This window comes from Grammomys surdaster, unplaced genomic scaffold, assembly GCF_004785775.1.
Source record: "Grammomys surdaster isolate TR1022 unplaced genomic scaffold, NIH_TR_1.0 169, whole genome shotgun sequence".
Lineage (NCBI taxonomy): Eukaryota > Metazoa > Chordata > Mammalia > Rodentia > Muridae > Grammomys > Grammomys surdaster.
In genome coordinates, this window is record NW_021604617.1 from 12298848 (window position 1) to 12320310 (window position 21463).

The following is a 21463-nucleotide window of genomic DNA, read 5'->3' on the forward strand; positions in this document are numbered from 1 at the left end:
AAATTTATAGTGTGCACAGTACTGAGGAATGATTGTACGTGAGTCAACAGCAGTTTATGAAATGGGAGGTTGGAGGAACAAGTCAGAAATGTACATAACAATGTCACTCCATTTATGTAAAGTTAAAAGACTATGAAACCAGAAAAAAGACAGTTTTTAAGTATATTTGAGGCTAATGATATGGTTCTTAATGACCTATGTTTGGTGTCCAAGACCTGTATGGTGGAAGGAGAGAACCGACTCCATAAAGTTATCTTCTGTTTTCTGTGAGGGAGAGGTGGAAGACTAGGGGTGGAGGGAAGGAGATAGGAGTGAGCAACATCTGTGTAGTGGTTTGAATAGATTTGGCCCCCATTGACTCCTGTGTTTGAATGCTTGGCTCCTAGGGAGTGGCACTGTTAGGAGGTGTGGCCTTGTTGAAGGAAGTGTGTCACTAGAGGAGTGGGCTTTGAGGTCTCCTATGCTCAAACTACACCCAGTGTGGTGTACAGTCTCCTGCTGCTGCCTGCAGATCACGAAGTAGAACTCTCAGGTCCTTCAGCACCCTGTCTGCCTGCACGCCCCCATGCTTCCTGTCATGCTGATAATGGACTAAACCTCTGGACTGTAAACCAGCTCCAATTAAATATTTACCTTTATAAGAGTTGCCATGGTCATGCTGTCTCTTCACATCAGCGAAACCCTAACTAAGACAATCTGGAATTACAAATGGTTGTGAACAACCGTATAGGTTCTGGGAATTAAATACCAGTTCCTTTATTATATGTGTGTGTGTGTGTGTGTGTGTTTTTGTTTGCATGGTACCTGTGGAGGCTAGAAGAGGGTATTGGAGCCTCTGGGACAGGAGATGAAAATAGTTGTGAGCTACCATGTGAATACTGAGAACTAAACTTCTGTCCTCTGGAAGAGCAGCTAGTGCTTTTAACATCTGAGATGCCTTTGTAGCCCCTTTTGTAAGAATTTTTAATTCATGTATGTATACTGTTCTTCTTTTTTTTTTTTTTTTCCCCAAGACAGGGTTTCTCTGTGTAGCTCTGGCTGTCCTGGAACTCACTCTGTAGACCACGCTGGCCTCGAACTCAGAAATCCTCCTGCCTCTGCCTCCCAAGTGCTGGGATTAAAGGCGTGCGCCACCACCACCCGGCATGTGCACTGTTCTTTAGGAAACTTTATCTAGGAAACATTAGAAGGCAAAACACGATACATATTAATTTATAAATTTGATATACTAACCTAGTGATGTTATTAGTATGTGAATCCACTCTTAGTTTCTTTGATTGCAGAACAGCTAACCAATAGAACACCTATATATGAGAATATCAAATAGCAGTTATAAAGTGAAAAAAATTCAAGTATTACTCATTATCTAATTTAATTTGCATCAGCTTACTCCATCTCCTCTGGGTGTACCTTTTATTTGCTAAATAAACTAACTGCTTATACTGTTTAGAAAAATAAAGAAAATAAAATCTAACAGTGGATTTTTAAAAAAGCAATTTCTGGCCGGGCAGTGGTGGCTCATGCCTTTAATCCCAGCACTTCGGAGTCAAAGGCAGGCGGATTTCTGAGTTGAGGCTAGCCTGGTCTACAGAGTGAGTTCCAGGACAGCCAGGGCTACACAGAGAAACCCTGTCTCGAAAAAACAAAACAAAACAAAACAAAAACACAGACAACAATTTCTGAAACCTGTAAAATGCATATTTATAGAATGACTATGTAGAAATGATATGAAATGTATTTATAGAATGACTCAAAAAAAGGTAGGTTAGAGGGAAATTAAAAGTTACAGCATGAGGTAAAGTATATAGATTATTGCCTGGGATAGTTTGATTTGGGAAATTTAATGTAATATTTAATTGAAAACAAAGAGGAAGTTGAAGTTCAATTATTTTACCAAATAAATTTTAATTTGTCTTGTATTTAGCTAGCTTTTGTTTGAGTTCTAGAGTGTCTAATCTACAAAATATGTGATAGGTGAACATGGAGAACTGCTTTTAAAAGCCATATATTATGTCTTTATTTGTCCTTAGCTGTTGGAATTTATTTAATTTTTGTATCCCATACATTTGTCACTATTGGTGGCTTTTAAAAAAATTTAATTGGTACTTTGAGATTTTTATACAATGTGATTTGATCTTATTTGCCCTTCTCCAACTCATCCCAGATCACTCCTGCCCCATTTTGTGTGTGTGTGTGTGTGTGTCTGTCTGTCTGTCTTGTCTGTCTGTCTGTCTATTGTTTAGAAATCCATCAGTCTGTACTGCCCGTATTGCCGGGGATATGTGGCCTTTCACTGGAGCGTGTTTGACTTAACAGGGGCTAAAACTCTTTAAGAAAACGGACTCCCTTCTAGTAGCTGGCACTTGCCAATAAATCCTTACTTAGATGTAGGACTTTGTGGATACCTACTCTTTTCCTAAGGGATTTAGTCTGGCTTAAGTGTGTACATATCTTGTGCATACTGTGAGAACTGCTGTGAATTTCATCTATGTGAAACTTCCCTGCTTTGTTCAAAAGACTTTGTGATGTGAAGAGATAGCATGACCACCACAAGTCCTATAAAGGAAACATTTAATTGGGGCTAGCTTACAGTTTCAGAGGTTTGGTTTATTATCATTATGGCAGGAAGCATGGCAGCATGCAGACACACATGGTGCTGGAGAAGGAGCTAAGAGTTCTATATCTTGATCTGCAGGCAGCAGGAGACTGACACACTGGCCAGACTTGAGCTTATAAGACCTCAAAGGCCACTCCCAATGGCACAGTTTCTCCAGCAAGGCCACACCTCTTAATAGTGCTGCTGCTTATGGACCAAGCATTCAAGCACATAAGTCTATGGGTGCACAGTGTTTTATTGTTGTTGTTTGTTTGTTCTTATAGTTACTCACCACGTCTGGCTCCTATGTTCTTTTTGTCTCCTCTTCTACAATGATACCTGAGATTTTGGAGGAAAACGTTGATACAGATTTTCCATTTAGGGTTGAACATTCTAGAGTCTCTTATTCTCTGGCTAATTGTGGATCTTTCTGTCAGTCACAATCAACTGCAAGTAGCAGCTGCTCTAGTGAGGGCTAAGCAATACATTGATTTATGGTTATAATAATAAGCCATTAGGAGTTGGTTTAGCATTATGCCCATTTAGTTGACTATCAGTAGTAGGTTAAGTGACCTGTCTAGCTATAGGTTGTTGGCTTAATAAAGGCACTAGGTACGGATTTCCTCTTGGTGAGTAGAACTTAAATATAATCAGAAACTGTTGGCTATTCATGTGATGTTCATGCTACCATTGCACCAGTGGGCATGTCTTGCCAGGCCATGATTATTGTAGCTTGCACGGTTCATACTGGATTACTTTTCTACTTTGGTAGTGTGGGTAGCACCTGTTGGTACTGTGAAAGCTAGCAAGTAGAAGTGCAGCTTCTAGGTTAGAAGTAGCTTTATTCCTCCTTGTTCTAGTGACTTAAGTTTGTGGTATCTTAAGCAATAGGGCCTTACTGTCAAGTTCTGAAGGGTAATGAATAGCATCAGCACTAGCTTGTAAGGTTTGGGCTGGGGAGGTCTGTGAGATCTCACTGGCCAGCAACTCCAAAAGAGAGAACCAATTTCTAGTACTGAGCTTTTTTTTGTTAACCTATGGTGTCTAGTAGGGTCATTGTCCTATTATAGGGTAAATCTATTTTAACTCTCTTATTTAATTTATTTTTATTTTATGTATTTAAGTATTTTGTCTCTGTGTATGTGCCCTATGTACATGCCTATACTCCGAGAGGCCAGAAGAGGGCATCAGGTCTCCTGGAACTAGAGTTACAGGTATTTGTGAGCTTTCATATGGGTGCCGGAAGTGCGCATCTCTAAATGCAGCAAGCATTCTTAGTCACTAGGCATTTCTCCATCTCCCCTCCACATCATAGCGCTTTTTACTACAAATGTGTGTGTGTGTGTGTACACACCTATGATTTTAAGTTTCTGTATGACTTTTTTGAGCAGTCTTTAGTGTTATTTATATAAGAAGGAATGAAATAATACCAATGACATTTATTTTTATTACTATGTATAGGCCTACAAAGTCTAGAGGAGGATATCAGATTTTGCTGGAACTGAAGTTATGAGTGGTTGTAAGTCACCTCTTGCCAGTGCTACAGACCACACTCAGGTCCTCTGGAAGAACAGGAAGTGCTGGTTTTTGTTTCTTCAGATCTTTTACTGAAGTACTCATACTAAACAATTTGAAACTTTTCTAAATTACCATGGTTATTGTTCCTAGAAAGTGTCCCTTTGTATGTTGTGTGTATGTATGTGTGTAAGTTAAAGCTTCAGTTAATATCAGTGAAATAGGTTGTTTAATGGTAAAACTGAACAGCAATACTTTTCCTTTAGGAAAGAACTGGAAAAGCTACGCAAAGAATTAGAAGAAGAGAAGGCCATGCGAAGTAATCTAGAGGTAATCCATTGGTTTTTCTTTCCCTCTTTCAACTCTGTGGTTGGCTCTGCTACAAATGACGCTCTCCTCCTCAGATGAGCACTGCACCATTTTATGGTAGCAGTTGCCTACATTTCTCACTGACTCTATACATTCATGCAGTTTTTGACTCTGTGGATTCATGCAGTTTAAAAGAATTTTTTTCCTTGCTGTTTTGAGAATCACACATGGGGTTTGTGCTTTCTTGGGAATCATTCAGACCTGGAGCTGCAGTTCCAGCTCTGTGATAGTTCTTAGTCTTAACTCTGCTGTGTGTGAAGCACTAGGTATGTAAGGGGTCTGAGTGAATAAATACTGTTGTTGTCCCTTGGCCTTCAGTTCTCTGGGCCTTGTGTTTCTTTTTCTCTTTTTTACCTTAAGGGGCAAGCAGGCTTGTGCCTCCCTGGGTCCTGGTCAGCTTCTCCCTTGGGGTAGTCAGGCCCATTCTGCCTGGACTGGAGGGGGCAAAGCTTAGCCAGGTGCAGGTATGTGTGGGCAGCATTGTGTTTGGAAGGGAGTGCACTGGCAAAAAGCACAAACCCTGAATAGCTTCAGAGAACTGGGGAAACAAGGGGAAGTGTAGGGGCTACCAGGGTAAGCGTACATCATTGGCCAGGGCCATGGCATTCTAGATGCTTCATTTGCTTGAAGAGGAATTCCAGGTTCTGCTGGACATGACCTTATAAGGGGAAAGCAGGTTTTTCTGGCTGTAGGAGACTGTCTCTGACTAGGCACAAGGTGGTAGGCACAGGGCTACTTCCACCAGGATATTCAGGCTCAGGATGGATTGTGGGGGGTGGGATGATTCTATTCCTGTTAATCTCAGGATGAGATTTCTGGGGTTGGACAGACCTCACCCCACTCTTGCTCCAGGTCTGCTCCTTTCAGTCCCGTGGCTCCCTGGCCCCACATCTGGGGCACTCACTTCCGTTTGTTATTGGAGAGGTTACATTAGCTTTGAGGTTTTGGAGAGAGCTGGAAGTTAGACTTAGTTTCTTTAACTTTTCTCCTCATTTTTCTCTTGAGCTGTGTTCTTTTCAGGACCTTCTCTTCCTCTGTCAATACCATCACCCTTCTTCTACTGGGTTTTGTTACTTACCTTTGCTGTCAGAAAGTCAGAATGTGAGGTTTCTAACTTGCTGACTTACAAGGGCTGTCTCTAAGCCACTTATCAAATGGGCTTAGATATTGCTAGAAACAGCAAGGAGCTGTGAGGAATATTACTCCACTACACAGGTGAAACAGGTTTAGAAAGGTGTAGCAGTGGGACCCAGCTAGTCATCATTTTCGGTCTTTGCTGAGTAAACCTATGAGAGTCCTTACCTGTGTGGTTCTTCATGATCAGTGTATGTTGGCTTGAAGGGGCTTTGCCACTTACCACCAGTCTGTTGACGTCTGACAGGTCTCCTTTCAGCACCTTTGAAAGCACTCCTTCCTCCTGAAGCCCTTGAGTAAGACAAAGCCTTCCCTCACACCAAGCTGCCCCTTGATCTACTGTGCTTGTTTTCACTTTTTATTTGGGGTTCATTTGCTACAGAAGTAGTCCTCACTGTACCGCCTTAAAATGGCCTGGGTTTTCTGTTTTGGATCTTTACCTTGAATTCAATCTTTTTCTTTTTTTTTTTTTCTGTTTGATTTCTTGAGACTATGTGGGAAAGCTGAGCCTTCAACCCACTGCAGTATTCCTGCCTTGGCTGCCTGAGTACTGGGATCACAAACATGTCCCTCAGCCACATGCATTTTAGACTTTGCTAGCTGATGGCAGATCTAGGTTCTTCTTCAGCTTCGGGAGCATGTCACAGTTTTCCATTACTACCTTGTAAAAGGTTCTCTTGGTTTAGTGGCTCTGCATTCTTTCTGGTTTCCCTTTCCATTACTTTTTGAGAGATTTTTCTTTTCAGTGTGTGTGTTTGTGTGCACCTGCCTTGCTTTTCTTTCCATATTTGTCTCAAATGCTTGTATTACTTAGCATTATTCTAACTAAAATAAATAAATTTTTTTCTCTTTCCTTTCCATTTAGGAACTTACATTGTTATATTTTCTACTGACTTCTTATTCAACAGTATGAGTTTTACATTCTAAGGAATTAAGAGTTCGGTATTGAAATCCAAATTCCGTGGCTGGAAAGTGTGGTCATGTGGTACAGATAGGCTAAGGTAAACCTTTCTAGAGGTGTTTTATGTTGTTCAATTTATGTTTTCAGGTGGAAATAGCCAAGCTGAAGAAAGCTGTTTTGTTGTCTTGAGGTGGTGTGGACCCAGCGTGCTCATGCTCCCTGAACTTAACTGACTGTTAACGACAGCGGACGGTGTTGTGATGAGGAAATAAGAGGACATGAACTGTGATATCTACCGAAAAGTTGGGGGCGACAGGTTTTTTTTATATATTTTGTTTTGCCAATATGAAAAAAAAAAGAAGAGGCCTTATTTCTTACTGTGCTGGGATTGCAAACATTTCTATTGTTTGCTTGAAAATACTACTGAATCTGTATAAAAAAGGAAAGAAAGTTCATAATAGTTTTTTTTATTGAAACTTGTATTATTTTTTAAAGAGTTCTATACTATAAATATCGTAATATCTTTACAAATAAGCTGTAAGATAAACTATTTGAGGACGGGTTAGCTTTATAGTAGAGTCACTGCTTTCCTGTAATGCATAGGGCATGAACTTGTATACATACACTACAACACACACACACACACACACACACACACACACACACACACACACACACTCTTTCCTTTTAGCTTCTTACCCAGGATTACACTGTTGTGCCTGTTTGTCTGCAGTGCTGTTTGTACTGCATGGGTGATAAAATAGGAGTTCCTAGTTATCAGGTTCCTCACCCATGCATATTTAATCATTAATGAAATAATAACTATAAACCCAACTTCTAGAGTGTTCTCTTATGCTCACACTCTAGGATTCATTAAAGGAAGCTAGTTAAACTGTACTGGAGTAAGCTTGAGAAAATAGGCGCTTTGTTCTAAATTCATGTGGCCTAAGAGACCTAAAAATGTCATGCTAATTCTTATTTGTGCCTAGACACTGCAGCACATGTGGGATATGTAAACACCAGCCATATTGTTGTATTCTTATGCTCATTCTACAGTCTTAATTATTACTCATTTCATTATTTTATATTTAATTCATTGTACCCTCTAATTTTCACTAATGATAATCTTAGAAAACAAAGCCTCTAAACCCAGATATTTTCAAAATTCCAGAATAAGGTTCTATATTTAGAAAGCTGTTGTGTAAACACTCAGGTTTTGCAGACATAATTTATCTAATAGAACAAACTAATTCCTAGAGATATTTTGGATTGTTACTAGGGTAAAGTGAAAGAGAGTGTTAGTATTTCACAAGTAGTAGTATACAGTATGTAAATCAAATATAATTGGCCATATTGAAGATCTTTCCATAATGGATGCTGAGCCATTTCTTTAGTGTCACAATCAACAGTTGAACATCTTAGGCTAGCTCAACCACATTCAGGGCGGTATGGCTATAGACCAGATGAACATAAAAGTGTTGTGTCTGTAGGGCAACATGTTTAAAAACACAAAGGTTAATTTTAAAAAGTGAAATATTTTTATTTGTTAAAAAAAGTTAGGCTTTAAGCTTTACTTTAGAAAATGAATGTCAGATCATCAATTATCATGCTTCTTAAAAAATACCTTTTTACATTTTAATCTTAAAATAGAAAAATGCTTTAAAATCAGATTTCTTGTGTTGCTTCAAGTACAATAGAACTGAAGTAGAAAAAATAGAATTGCCAACACAAAGTTATACTTGATTAGCTTCTAGGGAGAGCTAATTGTACATAGAGTGCACATTTTAGGTTTTTTGACACAGGGAATATATATCCCAGGCTGGACTTAGCCTTGTGGTTTAGCAAAAATGGTCTTAAACTTCCAGTTTCCCTGACTCTGCCTCCCAAGTGCTGGGATGACAGGAATGCCCAGTGTGCCTAGCCTTTTTAACCATTTCAGGTCTGAGCTCATTTAACGAGAGGTTATTGATGAACACAATTGCTCTGTTTTATTTTTAAGTGATTAGTCAAATGAAGTATTTGCTTCTTATTAATGTAATGACAGTCCTCAGATGACAGTGTCCTCACCCTAAAAATCATCTCTTAGTTTCCCCACATCCTAGAAATTATCTTCTGCATTTCCCATTGGAAGGTTCGTCTCCACCCACACCGCTGGGAGGGAAAGCTCTAACAATTTAAACTATGTTCTTTTCTCAATGAAGGTTATTTTAATAATAAAGTAACATACATACTCAACAGTAGGCAAGTGACTATGCTTTCTGGACAAATAGGTAGCTCATAGATACTAGTTAAAATTAAGAAATTAGAAAAGCAGATAACAGAAAAATGGATTTATGTGTTAGTAAACACAAATAAGAAATATAGAAGCACAACCCCTTATTGTATACTAAATTTTCATTTGCAGTTTGGTTCTGTTCTGGTCTCCTGTGCATCACTGACCTGATTGGTGTGATCTTGGCCCCAGCAACACATATATTTTAATGCTCGTATGCTATTAAAAGGTTTATTTGAGCCATGTGTAGTGACGACATGCCTGTAACTTGGAGATTGAGGAGGGAAATCATGAGTCTGAGGCCAGCCTGTGCTGCACAGGGGCCCTATGTGCACAAGAAAGGAAACAATGTTCCTTTGGTGGTGGTGGGTATTTTCCTTAGTCCACATAATCAGAAAGGCAGTGAGTCATCCCTACATGCTTTTGCTTTCTCAGTCAGAATAGAGAAGTCATACTGTCTGTTTTCCATGTGTCTATTTTCTTTCTGCCCTTTACAAAATAGTTAAGAAAAAACAAACAAGCTTGAACTTATTTAAAGGGAAAACCAATTCCTTTAAAAGAGTAATTTGCCAGTATTTGCCCTTGATATGGGAACTTTTACTATTTCTAAAGTTAAAGTCAGAAAATGATCAATAACAACAATAACAACTTTACTTAGAGGTAAATCTCTATTTCCACAATATTAGTATAAAAGACAGCATTGAATTTGTCATTGCCAAATTATTAGTGAATATATAGTTCAGATTTGCTGGTCTTTGAAACACAGTACTTCTAAGTTTCTAATGGGATTTCAATGTTATTTTGGTGTGTTTGTGACCACTAAGCTTGCTTCTTACTCAAAGGTATTACCTCTATACAACTGTATAGGACTTCACAGAAAATCAGAAGATGCAAAGAGAGAATAGGCTGGTCTTAACAGAGGACTCCTTACACTCCTAACTGTGATCACAGACAAGAAATATGTTCTAAGTGCTCTGTAGATTTTTTGATGAATGTTTTATGCTTGCATTTAAACTTGAACTGTCTGAGCAGAATGAGACAATCTTTACAATCAGAATTGAGAAGTGTTACAATTGAATGGCCTTGTGCTGTAGCAATAAAATGACCAAGTGCAATGACTTTAATAAAATCATCTTTCAAAAGTTGCTGCTATTGTTTAGTTAACAAAATTCTGTCCTTGTTTAGCCTACCTTGCCTTCTGTTTGTTAACTGTTATGTGATACAGTTGATGTTTTGACAATCTAACATTCCAAAGTCCACATGTATATCTTAGAATCTTAGAATACTATATTCATTTTTTACAGGTGCTGTTAAAAAAGGAAATGAAAGAAGCATGCTTTTCCCTCAAAAAGAAAAATTTATAATAAAAAAAACCCTGTGCTGCTGCCTGTGTCAGTTTTTCCTGGTTATTGCTTATTTTAGTTTATCAACTCTCCTGCTAAACACGACTGAACACTATGACCAAGGCACTCATAGATGAAGGCCTCTGGCTCATGGGTTCAGAGAGCAGAGTCCGTGGTGCAAGGCAAAAAGGGGTACACACATCCTGATGTGAGCGCACATCCTGATTCACAGCAGGAGGCTGAGAGAGGCACACCCACAGTGACATACCTCTTCCAACAAGGCCACACCTCAGTTGCAAAAGCTAGGTATCAGGCACTCAAATATGTGTCTGTTTTATTCTTATTCAAACCACTATGTCATTTCTCACATGCTGTATTTTTAAGGATGATGAGAATTATGAATATTAATTTAAGTTTTCAAAAAGAAAAAAAAATAAATGCTGAAGTCAAAGTGTTGGAAATTGTGGCTGGCTGGTTTTACTTAACCATTTAGAGTAGCTGTGTCATTTGAAACTACTTAGATAGTTCCTACCTCATGGGATGGGGGAAGGATTTGAGGTTCTGTGAAGTGCCTTCTTGATTGGTTAGCACATAGTTGGACTGAAAGAAAAGGAGGTTGCCATCATACTTTTTTCAGGAACATTTTAAAGTGTTGGTGTGATGAAGACGAGGTAAGATAGATCTTTTCCTTTTCCTTTTTCCTTTTGGTCTTTTCGAGACAGGGTTTCTCTGTGTAGCCCCGGCTGTCCTGGAACTCACTCTGTAGACCAGGCTGGCCTCGAACTCAGAAATCCACCTGCCTCTGTCTCCCAAGTGCTGGGACTAAAGGCATGTGCCACCACTGCCCGGCGTGCCACATCTTTTAAATTAGAAATCATCAGTGGTAGTTTAACATTTTCATGTTCTGCTTTTGGACTGAGGATCAAAACTCAAGATTTCATGTGTGTATGTGTGTATGTATCAGTAGTACAGTCACTGGTACATATGAATATATATACATATATATATATATGTGTGTGTGTGTGTGTGTGTGTGTGTGTGTGTGTGTGTGTGTATCTCCTTTTTTTTAAAAAAAAAATTATACGAGCGTAGGTATGCATAGCTTTCCAAAGAAGCCAGAAGAGGACGTTGGATCCCACTGAAGTGATCTTATTGGCAATTGTGATTTGGCTCCTGAACCAAAGGAACTTGGGTTCTTTCTAAGAGCTGAAAACACTTGACTGCCAGAGCCGTCTGTCTGGCTTTGATCCCAGCCCTTTGAGTTAATTTCAGGCAGGCTTTGAGTTTGAAGTCTTCCAGCTTCTCCAAGCCATGTGATGGCAGTTGTCTGCCAGCAGGCTTGGCTTCTGATTGCTTTCTTTGGTCTGCATCAATACTGGACAAAATTTAGCTTTATAGGTAAGTGCTGAACAAGGGTTGAGCCATATAACCCAGCTTTGTGCAGATGGCTTTTGTCTGAAGACAGAAACACTAGATTCAGTTCTAGGAAAATAGCAGATAACTGTTTCAGTGGATCTTTTAGGTACTATGACCTTCTGTTCCAGAGTCAAGAGATACTGGCCGCTCCCTCCCAAAATCTTTACTTTTACTATTAATATCCTGTTATTTTTTTTATCTTACCACTAGCACTATGAATTTATATACAGAAAATAAGTTAACAAATAGTTAACAACACTTTTAAATATAACCAGCAATCTTAATATGGGGAGGAAGTATACAATGTAATGGTTTCATTGTGACAGTGTGTGTGACTTTCTTGTGAGCACACAAATTTGTGCCAAGAAGCAGTGTGTGTGTGTGTGTGTGTGTGTGTGTGTGTGTGTGTGTATATGTATACGTATACACATGTATGTTGGAGCAGGTACATCTATGTCAAGCCCTTCCAGAACCATTCATCTCATTTTTGAGATAGTGTCTTACTGAGCCTAAGCTCACAGATTTGTTTGTCAGGGAGTCCTGCAGATCCTGTGTCCCATTCTGCTCTTTATGTGGTTGCTGGGTGTCTGGACTCAGGTCCACATATTTGCATGGCAAGCACTTACCTGCCTCAGTCAGCCATAGCCTCAGCCTTTGTCACCCAGCCTTGAAAATATTAACAACAACAACAACTACTACTGCTACTACTGGTTGTCCTCATTCATTCTCTTCGTCTGTTCTCTGCAGCATCACTCCCGTCTAGCTGGTTCTCTCCCTTTGGATAGTTCCTTTTGTATTTATCATACATACTCCATTGTTCTCAGCCTCTACAGCCTCTACAAACATACCTGACATGCACACACAGATGCACACAGCTTTAAATTCTAAGCTTTCCATGTGAGACGATAAAAGGTCTCTCTAGGTCAGACTGCTTTTGCTTAGTGCCATGCTTTCCTGTTGCTTTCTCCTGCAGCTGTCACCCATCTCCCTATAGTTGGGTAGTTTCTGTTATATATATGACTGTTAGTGTGTATGGGGTTAGGACGTTTACTCATAACTTCTTGATGAGTTCATTTTATTCCTAAGTGTATCTCCTCTGATTGTGTTTGGAATCTACATTACCATCCAACAGAACAGCTACCCCAACTTATATTGAACTTCATTTGATAGATTGCTCTCCAGCCTGTCGGGATCTTTACCAGTCACGTGTGTTTCTGAGAGACCACAGCAAGTTGGGCTTAGTTTTTCACCAGTCTCTCATTGGCCAGTTGAAGACACGTTAAGTTTATAATAGAAATATGTTTACTATGTTTTGAATTATTGTTGGCCATCTTTTTCTCGCTGTTTGAATTATTGTTTGATTTTTTTTCTTTCATTAATTACTTTCTCTTTAATTAATTACTTTGCTCTTTTTTGCCTGTGACTCTTATAAAATGTATTTGTTCCTGCGAACTCACGGTTGAGACTGTCCTCCGAGTGTGGTATTCCTTTAAGTCTCTTACAACTGTTCCCATAGGCATGTAGTCTGTGCTTGTGGTTATTTCTCCATCAACTTTAAGAAAGCTTTGCTGGTTGGCAATTTTCTTGGTTGGCAGTTAGTGCTTGCAGACCTTGGAGTGCCGTGCTTTCCTGACGATTAGGATGCTGGATCTCAGATTATTCCTGTGTTCTGCCATTGTAGGGGAGTTAGCATTTTCCCCGTACAGCTTTTAATATTGTTTGTATAATTTTTCCATTCATTTATTCACTTTATATCCAGGTCACTGCCCCCTTCCTGTCCACTCTCATACAGTCCCTCCCCTCATCCCACCCCTTCTTCCTCTGAGAGAGTGTAGGTCTCCTGTGGGTATCCCCAACCCTGGCACATCAGGTCTCTGTATGGCTAGGCACATCCTTTCCCACTGAGGCCAGGCCAGTGGGCATCCCAGCCAGGGAACAGATTTCACAGACAGGCGACAGCTCTAGAGTCAACCCCTGCCCCAGTTATTGGAGGATCCACATGAAGACTGAGCTGCACATCTCCACCATATGTGTGGGGTCAGGGGGTTGATCTAGACCATGTATGCTTTTTGGCTGGTGCCTCAGTCTCTTGAGAGCCCACAAGGGTCCTGGTTAGTTGACTCTTGGTTTTCCTGTGGAGTTCCTATCCCCTTTAGGGCCTTCAATCCTTCCCCCAGCTCTTCCTAAGAGTCCTTGAGCTCCGCCAATGTTTGACTATGGGTCTTTGCATCTGTTTCAGTCAGCTGCTGGGTGGAGCCTCTCTCAGAGGACAGTCACAGTGGGCCCCTGTCTGCAAGCATAACAGAGTATCATTAATAGTTTGTTGGTTATTATTTATTATTGATTGTTGGTCTTTTTTTTTTCTTTTTTTCTTTTTTTCTTTCTTTCTTTTATATTTTGTTTTTTTTTTGAGACAGGGTTTCTCTGTGTAGCCCTGGCTGTCCTGGAACTCACTCTGTAGACCAGGCTGGCCTCGAACTCAGAAATCCACCTGCCTCTACCTCCCAAGTGCTGGGATTAAAGGCAAGCGCCACCACCGCCTGGCTGATAGTTATCTTATTATTGTTATCTTTAGATTTTTTTGTATGCTAGTGTTTGAATGTCTGTTTCTCTAGATTTGATAAAAAAAATTGTCTATAATTTCACTGAATGGATTCTCCACATTTTGAATGGATCAGCTCCTGTCACCCTTAATCTTGATCTCTGCCTGAACATTGTAGTCACGCTCGGTTAATATGGTAGGGTTTGTTGTTGTTGTTGTTTTGTTTGTTTGTTTTCTGAAACAGGGTTTCTCTATGTAACCTTGGCTGTCCTAGAACTTGCTCTGTAAACCAGGCTAGCCTCGAACTCAGAGGTCTATAGTCAAGTGTTGCTGACTTTCCTCTCCAGCCCCTGGATTGAATAATTAAATAATGTGCTTTTGTGTATGTCCTTTTTAGCTTATTGCTCAGTTTCACCAAGGGCCTTTTAAAATCTTTATCTGGCATTTTCCCTATTTGAGACTCTTGAGTTTCGTATTAGTTGAGTTGGGGTCTTTGGAGTCTTGCAGTCTTGGTTTTTCCTTGCACAATTTATTGTTCCATTGCAATTTATACTGCTGTTGGCTTGGATCTCTCTTCCAGCTTTAAATTTATTAACTGAGATAAATTTAAACAAATGCTTTGAACTTAAATACAATTAACTAATTGTACATTTATGTAATTTCTTTCTTTTTTTCTTTTTTTTTTTTACTGGATATTTTATTTACACTTCAGATGTCTTCCCCTTTACCCATTTTTCCCACCCACCCCCAGAAACCCCCTATCCTATCCCCCATCCTCTTTTCTTTTATACCATTTTAATTACATACAAGTTTTAAGGTCAATTCTAGGCAAGACAATAAACACAAATAGTCAAAGAACAAGCAAGGCAATAAACAAAATACTGTAATCACTCCCATGGTCACTGTTTCTAAGGGCTTACCAGGATGACCAAAATATCTGAGCCTACTTCCCTGTCCTAGCCCAAAGTAATTTTTATGTCCGAAGCCTACTTCTTCGTTCTAGCCTAAGATTTAGATTCCTGATTTAATTTATTTCTAACACTACATTCATTTACTATTTCTACATTTATCCAGAATATATTTGTAAAGATTTGTTTATTCATATTTTATGTATATAGGTGTTTGTATCATTGTGTGTGTGTGTGTGTGTGTGTGTGTGTGCTGTGTGTTCTGTGCCTTCAGAGTCCAGAAGAGAGCATCAGATCCTTGTAACTGGAATTAGAGATGGTAGTGAGCTGTTATGTGGGTGCTGGAAACCAAACCTGGGCTTCTGCAAGAGCAGCCAATGCTCTTAGGCACTGGGCCATCTCTCCACCTGACCCTCTCTTAATTTTTCTTAACTTTATAGCACACCCAGTAGTGCTTCCTGTTAGGTCTGAGGCTGTCCATATATCCAGCTTGAGCTCATTTCTGAAAATTTGGATAGCCTGAGATTTAACATTATAGCCTCTTGATGATAAGGGGCATCATCTCTTTTCTGCATTTGTTTCTGAGTTGGGGAGAATCATTGTGATGGTCCAGGAAGGCTTCAGTGTTAGTCATGCTATGGCTCAGGCTGTCTGTATCTCTAGAAATGAGCTAAAACTGGATATATGGATATCCTGAAAGCTATGTTTCCAATTCTATGTTCATCAATGATGCATTAATGTGTTATTTTAAGAGGCTTTTTGTATCCTGCATGAACTGATATTGTTATAAAGTGTTTCCCGCCCCCCACCCACCCCTGTGTGATACTTGGGATTCAAGCTTCGAAAACAGGCTGCTTAATAAGAAATCCCTCAAATAAAATGAAGAGGGTTTAAGAAGATGGCTCAGTGATCAAGTGCCCTCTGGGCAAGCATGAGGACCTGGGTTTGCAGCAGTACACACTTGTGATCCAGCACGAGAGAAGTTGAGAGGATCCCTAGTCTTGCTGGGCATCGAGTCTAGGTAAAGTAGTGTACTTCAGGGTCAGTGAGAGACTCTGCTTCAAAAAAAGTGGAGAAGAAATTGAAGAAGACACCGACACCCATGTCAGTCTCTTGTTTCCACATGTGTCCTTACTCACACACTGCATGTGAACGTAGAAAACCAAACATTTAAAAATTAACAAAGTAAAAATTATATAGAGAAAAATGGGGGCCATATCACTGGCCCAATAGGCAAAGGTACTTGTAGCCACACCTGATGACTTCACTGCAATTCCTGGGACCAACATAGTGAAAAAGAACTGTCTCCTGCAAGCTGTTCCTTTACTTCTATATGCATAGTATACATGTGCCCTTGCACCTACACACAAAGCGTAATAAGCAAATTTGAAAGCATTTCTTCTTGAATGAAGAGAACAACCATGACAGACATGGAACACACCTCCCAGAAGCTTTGCAATTTGGGAGAAATTCTTGATGTAGACCCGGCAGAAGCTTCCCCAGACTTTGTAGCAGATGGGTGTCTTTTTCAAAGGATCATCAACTCACTCATCTTTGGCCCCAGTTCAGTGTTATCTATTGGACAAATGGCAGTTGGAAAGAAACTCCACTGATTCTAAGCCCTATTAAATTGAAGTCTGAGAGCCAGAAAGGATGTATGCATGTTATCTTACTTTTCCATTTCAGTGAAGAGATACCATCACCAGAGCAACTTACAAAAGAAACATTTAATTGGCTGCTTGCTTAGAATTTCAGAAGGTTAGCTCATGACCATAATGACAGGGAACAATGATGGGACAGAGGCAGATATGGTGCTGGAGACGTATCTGAGAGCTTACATCCTGATTGGGGAGGGGGTCGCAGAGAGCAGAGAGAGGAAGAGAGGCTGGGTCAGCAGCATGAGTTTTTGAAACCTCAAAGTTCACCTCTTGTGACACATAAGAAGTCCATTGCTCCCAATCTGACCAAAAACAGTTTTATCCACTAGGGACCAAGCAATCAAATATATGATCCTATGGGTGCTTCTCATTCAAAGAACCATAGGATGTATGTATGTATGTATGTATGTATGTATGTATGTATGTATGTATGTGTATGCACAAGTATATATGCAGCTTGCTGAAACCCTTTTTGTTTCTATCTAGTTCAGGGCTGATCACTCTATGGACAACAAATAAGGGGGCTCATCCCTGGGAGAGATTAATAGCTCTCCCAGCAGCTATTAGTTGTTTGTAGTTCTTTGTCTAGGAGGAAAATTCTGGAGAAAAATTTCCCCTCCCACATTAACACGTCCATTGATATCACCATGATTGTGATATCTTGGTTTTGCAGCCATTTCTAGGAGAGATGCTTCACTATAGACTTCCACAGACTTCCTAGTGTTCTGACTCTTAGAAATCTTTCCAGTCCCTCTTTCACAACGTTCTCTGATCCATAGATGCAGGATCTGGGATGTAGATGTGGTTCTGGTGGGGCTGGGCTCCCATGAACTCTTCATCTCTGTATTGTATCCAGCTGTGGTTTTCTACTCTGCTCTCTATTTGCTATAAGGGGGCTTCTTTGAGGTGGGATGGTAGCTACTCATACCTGTGGGTAGAAAAATAAGATTTAGAATGGAGTATTATGGTGGTCTCAGTGTCTAAAAGGAAACGTAATGGACGCTAGATGGCAGTCAAGGCTCAATGATTTTGGTGTGACCTGTAGGAACCAGTATTTGTGCATAAAGTCATGAAGGGCTCCATCTATGGAGTTTACCCAGAACCTGGACACTGCTTTTTTATTCCCATGGAATATCACCTCTCCAAACAAAAATGCCACTGCCAGAGGAATGGGGTTCAGGGCTTTTGAATCAGACCAATTTGGCTTTGAAAACTGGCTCTCAAAATTAGTAAGCATTATGTGTCCGTAAGTCACTTAGATTGGGTGGTTTTTCTTACCATTGAGATATACAGCCGGGCAGTGGTGGCGCACGCCTTCAATCCCAGCCCTTGGGAGGCAGAGGCAGGTGGATTTCTGAGTTCGAGAGTTCGAGGCTAGCCTGGTCTACAAAGTGAGTTCCAGGACAGCCAGGGCTACACAGAGAAACCCTGTCTCGAAAAACCAAAGAGAGAGAGAGAGAGAGAGAGAGAGAGAGAGAGAGAGAGAGAGAGAGAGAGAGAGAGAGAGAGAGAGAGAGAGAGAGAACTTTCTGCTACCATTTAAAGCTGTTTCTTCTTGTACTACACTGGAGTGGAATGTGGAGGGCAGACGAAGGTTTGGGGAAACACTCAGATCCCACGGCAGCCACAAAGCTGTATGGCTGTCCTGTCAGTCCAGTTGCATGTAGATTGTGTGCCTTCAACCCCAGGCTTCTGCGGAGACACACTGCCCTACCTCCATCTTTGCCACTCTCTACCCTGTCCTCTGACATTCTCAGTTCTGTCTCTCTACTTTGTCTTGTAATGCACTTCTACAGTAACCAAGAGAAAAATGAATCTCTTCTACAGTTCCTTATGCATCAACCTCACAATGCAGCATGCTGTATCTTTTTGATGACTTTCTGGATAGGGAATCTTCAGTCTTCTATTTCTCTGCTCCTTTCTTCTTCTGGGAGCCTGCAGTAATCCACAGAACATACTACAGTCCCTAGGAAGGGCAGCCCTAGGGTACTCTGGTACCAGGACAGTGCAAGAAGAAGCACATTTATTTGCTGATTTACTTCTAAGTAGGAAATAACTTTCCTTTCCAAGAGGATTTAACATTTGGGAGGCAGAGGCAGGAAGTGAGTTCCAGGGACCTGATGGCCTGTCCCCACCCACCATGAGCCCAAACAAGCCCTTCCTTTCTTAAATTACTTTTGTTAAGTATTTGGTCACAGCCCAGAGAACAGTGTTCAGATGTACATGGGATTGCTTCTTTATTCTTGCCAAGATAATCAATAGCGTCACTCTGGAGGGAAGCAAGAAACAGAAAAATGGAATAAAACAATGTGCATTTGTTTTACTTCACTGCACAGTTTTCTAGTGCATTTTCATTCCACCAATCATTATTCAAATAACTTGGGCCAATTATATGCCCCTCACCGTAGACAGCATCTCTCTATGTTGTCCAGGCTGGTTTCAAATGTGATTCTCCTACCTCAGCCTCTCAAGTACCAGGATTATAGGCATTGCCTCTACATGTCATATCTCCCTCTTTTGATTTTTTTTGAGATAGTGTCTCATATAGCTAGCCTGAAACTCACAGTGTAGTGGAGGATGACCTTGGACTTCTGATACTCCTGCCTCCATGTCCCAAGTTCTGAGATTATAAGTGTGGGCCTTCCATGTTTGGTTTATCTAGTACTGAGAATTGAATCCCAGGCTTCATGCGTGCTACGCAAACATTCTACCAAATGAGCTTCCCAGCCTCATACCATTCTCTTAAGACTTATCTCAGTCTTCACAAGTCATAATTAGGTCAACACTAGGGTTTCCAGACAAGGAGTTTACTGTAGTATGAATGATAACTTTCTATTGTAGAGAACACTAAATCCATGTCCACAGGGGAGCGAGCAGAGAAAGGAAATTAAAACCAGGGGACACAATAATAACTAGGCAATGTCCTTCTCACAAATGGATATATTGTCCTGGATGGAACTTTTCTTCCCTTTTGTGTTTCTTTAGGATGAGGGTTTTTTTTCTGTTTTTTTTGTTTGTTTATTTGTTTTTAGCACAAAGTAGAAATCCCTCAAGCTAGGGTTCCTACCATGCCCAACAGTCCCTGTGTGTTCTCTACCAACTCTTTCCATTTTCTTTCTGTTCTGCTCCTCTTTTTCAAGGCATGAATGCTCCAAGCTATCCTAGCAGAATGTAGTAGTGGAAGAAACCCAGTAGTCATGCTAACACTGGAAACAATTAAGCCGTAGCAATGATAGCTAATGCTTTTCAAGGATTTAGGATATGCCAGGCTAAGTCTGCTTTATGCTGCTGTAACAGAATACAGGCAACTGGGTAATCAGTGAAGAACAAGAGTTTATTTCTCCCACATGAGGCTAGAAGTCAAAGATTAAGGTTCCTGAGGAGAAGGAGCAGGGGAAGAGCAAACTGCCAACTACTGCAGACAACCTCTCTCTTTTAAAATAAAATTTTATTTTTACTTATGTGTATGTGTATCTCCCTCCACGTGTACATGCATATGAATACAGTGCCCATGGAAGCCAGAAGAGGGCACCAGATCCCATGGTGATGGGGCTACAGGTGGTTATGAGAACCGGCCTGAGTACCTAGTTCCTCTGCAAAAATAGCATGCCCTCTGAACCACTGAGCCATATCCTCAGCCCCTACACAGACTCATTTCGAAGAGCCTTAATAGTCTCAGAAAGAGCACTGCCTAACGTCTTCTTACAGGCCTCACCTCACATCTTAATGATATCACATTACAACACCTGGATTTTAGAAGCAATGAACTAACCTAATTGATTTTTTTTTTTTTTTGAGACAGGGCTTCTCTGTGAAACCCTGATTGGCCTGGAACTTGGAGTTCTGCCTGCCTCTGCCTCCCAAGTACTGGGATTAGTGGTGTGTGCCCTCACTGCCCAGCAATCTAATAGATTTATTGATTTTAAATGGCCATGTAAGGCCATAAATACTAAACCTTGTGTTTATCTCGATGCAACTAAAATCTATGATAGTGTGAGTTTTTCTCATAATGTTATAAGTTGGAGACGTCTTTGTGTAAGGTATCAGGGAAGGAATCAAGCACTATACCCTGTCTATATTCAGAGTCAGGTATCTTTAATGTGTGGTTTTTGTTTGTTTGTTTGTTTTTAAGAATTATATTGGCTGGTTTTGTGTGTCAACTTGACACAAGCTGGAGTTATCACAGAGAAAGGAGCATCCCTTGAGGAAATGCCTCCATGAGACTGTAATCCAGCTGTAAGGCATTTTCTCAATTAGTGATCAAGGGGGGAGGGCCCCTTGTGGGTGATACCGTCCCTGAACTGGTAGTCTTGGGTTCTATAAGAAAGCAAGCTGAGCAAGCCAGGAGAAGCAAGCCAGTAAGGAACATCCCTCCATGGCCACTGCATCAGTTTCTGCTTCCTGACTTGCTTGATTTCCAGTCCTGACTTCCTTTGGTGATCAACAGCAATGTGGAAGTGTAAGCTCAATAAACCCTTTCTTCCCAACTTGCATCTTGGTCATGATGTTTTGTGCAGGAATAGAAACCCTGACTAAGACAAGAAGACATACTATATCTCCATCCCAACTAGAAAAAAGAGTGGGGGTAAGTAGCAAAGATGTCTATCTACCAAGGATGCTTATTCTTAGTGTAGGATCAAGGCCGGGGCCCTGGCAGCCCTAAGCAAGGCTCAGCCATCCACCGTCAACAAATTGATTAAAAAGATGAGTTATAATGAAAAGCAGAGAAGGAGTTATTCAATGTGACCATGTTGGGAAGATAAATAAAATGTCTCAGTGATCCCAAGTCTGTATTTAGGATCATGGCAT

The 21463-nt window shown here is 40.5% G+C and overlaps 1 protein-coding gene across 1 annotated transcript in view; it reads left to right on the top strand.

Annotated features, from left to right (window-relative positions):
- Cd2ap (CD2 associated protein) overlaps positions 1 to 10175 on the top strand; it is an 82541-nt gene extending 72366 nt beyond the window's left edge. The window contains exons 17-18 of the mRNA XM_028766635.1: positions 4378 to 4441; positions 6663 to 10175. Coding sequence (XP_028622468.1) covers positions 4378 to 4441; positions 6663 to 6704 — 106 coding nt within the window. The 3' untranslated portion in view covers positions 6705 to 10175. The remainder of the gene's footprint in view (positions 1 to 4377; positions 4442 to 6662) is intronic.
- The last annotated feature ends 11288 nt before the right edge of the window (positions 10176 to 21463 follow it).